Source organism: Cynoglossus semilaevis, chromosome Z (assembly GCF_000523025.1).
Source record: "Cynoglossus semilaevis isolate Cse_v1.0 chromosome Z, Cse_v1.0, whole genome shotgun sequence".
Classification (NCBI taxonomy): Eukaryota; Metazoa; Chordata; class Actinopteri; order Pleuronectiformes; family Cynoglossidae; genus Cynoglossus; species Cynoglossus semilaevis.
In genome coordinates this window covers 21,862,791-21,865,949 of record NC_024328.1, presented here as the reverse complement: position 1 = coordinate 21,865,949, position 3,159 = coordinate 21,862,791, and the positions used below count along the sequence as shown (strand labels likewise).

Below are 3,159 nucleotides of genomic sequence, written 5' to 3'. Positions count from 1 at the left end.
TCTTCTTCTTCTTCCTCTTCTTCTTCTTCTTCCTCTTCCTCTTCTTCTTCTTCTTCTTCTTCTTCTTCTTCTTCCTCTTCTCCTTCTTCTCCTTCTTCTTCCTCTTCTTCTTCTTCTTCCTCTTCCTCTTCCTCCTCCTCTTCCTCCTCCAGGTGTTGTTGTTGGTGAGGACCAGGGTCTGAAGGAGCTCCTGAACATTCACAACTCTGCTCTGATCGTCAGCCTCAAGTTTCCACGTCCTGGAGCCTGGAAACTCAAGGTACGGTACTGGAGACGGTCGGTCTGTTACTGACCACTGACCACTGACCACTGACCACTGACGGTTCCTCCCTCTGAAGGTCAGTTGCAGTGGACGCCACATGTTGAGGGTCACTGGCGTCAGTAACCTGGACTTCCGTGCTGGATTCTCCAGCGTTCCTGTGTCAGAGTTCAGCTCCACCAGAGAGAGGCCGATCAAAGGTGTCAGATGAGTCACTTTGAACTTCGAACTGAAGTAGTACTACTACTACTACTACTACTACTACTCCTACTACTAATACTAATACTTTCTAATCTTCAGGAATTCCGGCCCACGTGCTGCTGAAGTGTACCGGTCTGCAGCCCCCGGGCCAGCTGAGCCACGTTGAACTCATGTCAGGATCCGGCCGCTCCCTGCGGACACTCCCCGTGCGCCGCTCCCCCCCGCCCTGGGCCGGCAGGGTCTGTGGAGTCTCCCCGAGTTCCGCACCCCCTCCCAGAGCTTCTTCATCAGGGTGACGGGCAAAGACGCGGGGGGGCACCGCTTCCAGAGACTGTCCAGTGTCTCCTACACCAACATCGTTCCAGGCAGGACGGAGACGGCGCTCACACGCACTTCATCAGTCTCTGCAACCAGCAATAGGACATTATTCCACTCAAACAAACCTCAAAGATTACGATCGTGATTTCCCCAGAAAATACTCCAACCTGAATCACTGTCAACAGGAAGCAGAGCACCGAACTCACAGAGGTGAGCAACACCGGCAGACTAAAGAGCTAGGACGGAAGTGCTGCTCACAAACAACACTGGGGGCAGAGAGGCTCTTTCAGTGAGTGGTGGCCCCCATATTTTGCCGATGTCTGATTGGCCGATATTGTCCGATCACTTCGTTTCTGATTCCGATACCAACCGATACCGACGTAGACCTGCTCATATTTATTTATTTATCAGTACGAACCACCGTACGAGTACGAGATTAGTTAAATGAGCTGCAATGCTGCCATCTAGTGACGGTCACTTTAACATACAGACTTTTTCCCCCAAATTATTTTAACACATCATTTGTCAAAATCCAGGTATGTATCGGTCAGATGATAATATCCGTCGGCTGATATTATCGGTCAAACGATAATACCGGTCGGACGATATTATCAGACGGCAATAATATCGGTCGGATGACAATATCGGTGACTTTAACATACAGACTTTTTCCCCAAAATTATTTTTACAACACATCATTTGGCGAAACCCAGGTATGGCGTTATCGGGTTTTCATTATCGGAGGAAAAACCGATAACGATTCTTACGGATACTACATACTATGCTAATATCAGCCGATATCGATCGGACGATAATATCGGTCAGATGATAATATCCGTCGGCTGATATTATCGGTCAAACGATAATACCGGTCGGACGATATTATCAGACGGCAATAATATCGGTCGGATGACAATATCGGTGAGACGATAATATCGGTCGGACGATAATATCGGACGGACGATAATATCGGTTGGACAATATTATCGGACGGCCAATAATATAATTCGGATGATAATATCGGTCGGACAACATCGGTCGGACGATGTTATCGGACGGCCAATAATATTGGTTGGATGACAATATTGGTCGGATGACAATATCGTTCGGGCGATAATATCGGTCAGACGACAATATCCGCCAATAATATCAGTCGGATGATAATATCCGTCGAACGATAATATCGGTCGGGCGATAATATCGGTCAGATGATAATATCGGTCCGACGATATTGTCGGACATCCCTACTGGTAACGTTTTTGATAAGAACTGTTTTCTGCTAATTCGGACATCCCTACTGGTAACGTTTGATAAGTGTTTTCTGCTAATTTTTTGCAGCTAACCAAACATGTCTTTGTCGCAGGAATTCTGCCATTGCATCATGGGAGATTGAGCACAAAAAAAAAAAAAAAAAAAAAACATCAATTCACAAAACCATCTTTTACTGATGTCAGTAAGTAAATCAACGGCAGAAAAAAGGCAGAAACAAATAAGTATGTATGAACACGTGCCACAACGAAAAAAACCAAACAAACAACAACAACAACACAAAGCAATTAGATACTAATTAAATCGCGCTTTGCATAATTTTGACTAATTAAATGCGTACACCTTGGTGCATGAACCAGCATGAACACAAACATACATAAATGACTGCAGAGGCAGGGAAACAAATGTCAATATTTGTTTAGTCAGTAACTAATGTTTATTCTGTCTGCTGATCTGAGCAAAACACTTTTTTTTTTAAATAAAATTTGGATTTCGTGACAGAGAAACACTCGCCTTAAAGGGGAAATAAAAAAAAAAAAATAATTGAAAGGGGTTTATGCACATATCGTAGCGTCTGTAGGAGTATCAAATCCTTAACAGACAGTTCCCACAACAACATCTTTCATAATCTGCAATAGCTGGAAACGCATCAACCACTGCCAAACATCCAGAAGTATTCAGGGTCTTGTTCTGGGTCTGAGTCTAGCTCAAACATAATGTGGTTAAAACTATTTTCTGGTGTCCTTGCAGTTTAGCATACCTGCCAGACTGTCATACAATGCCATAGTGGCCATGTGAAAAAAAAAACAAAACAATCACTTCCTAGTCAGAAGTTTTTTTTATCACAAACAAATAACATGAGAATGTGTCCTCGCAAACCGCGGTATACCAGAAGGAAAACCTGGAAACTACATCAGAGTACACATCTGGAGTACACAACTGGAGTACACAACTGCAGTACACATAATGAGGTGTTTACTGCCTGCTGGGAAGTTGTAAATGACGTCATCGTTCTTTCTGCAGAGGCTCCTTCAGTGGAAATTCAGCCGCGGGGCAGAACCTTCTCCCGAGGGGACGAGATCCGCCTCGTCTGCTCGGCGTCCGGCTCCCCC

The 3,159-nt window shown here is 44.9% G+C and overlaps 2 protein-coding genes across 2 annotated transcripts in view; both read left to right on the top strand.

Annotated features, from left to right (window-relative positions):
• LOC107988079 (hemicentin-1-like) overlaps window positions 1-860 on the top strand; it is a 10,768-nt gene extending 9,908 nt beyond the window's left edge. The window contains exons 2-4 of the mRNA XM_025053454.1: window positions 153-259; window positions 339-459; window positions 560-860. Of these exons, the coding sequence (XP_024909222.1) occupies window positions 153-259; window positions 339-459; window positions 560-756 (425 nt within the window). The 3' untranslated portion in view covers window positions 757-860. The remainder of the gene's footprint in view (window positions 1-152; window positions 260-338; window positions 460-559) is intronic.
• Window positions 861-2,910: 2,050 nt separating this feature from the next.
• The window catches only part of LOC112486509 (hemicentin-1-like), a 2,154-nt gene continuing 1,905 nt past the window's right edge, over window positions 2,911-3,159 (top strand). The window contains exon 1 of the mRNA XM_025053453.1: window positions 2,911-2,930. Within this exon, the coding sequence (XP_024909221.1) occupies window positions 2,911-2,930 (20 nt within the window). The remainder of the gene's footprint in view (window positions 2,931-3,159) is intronic.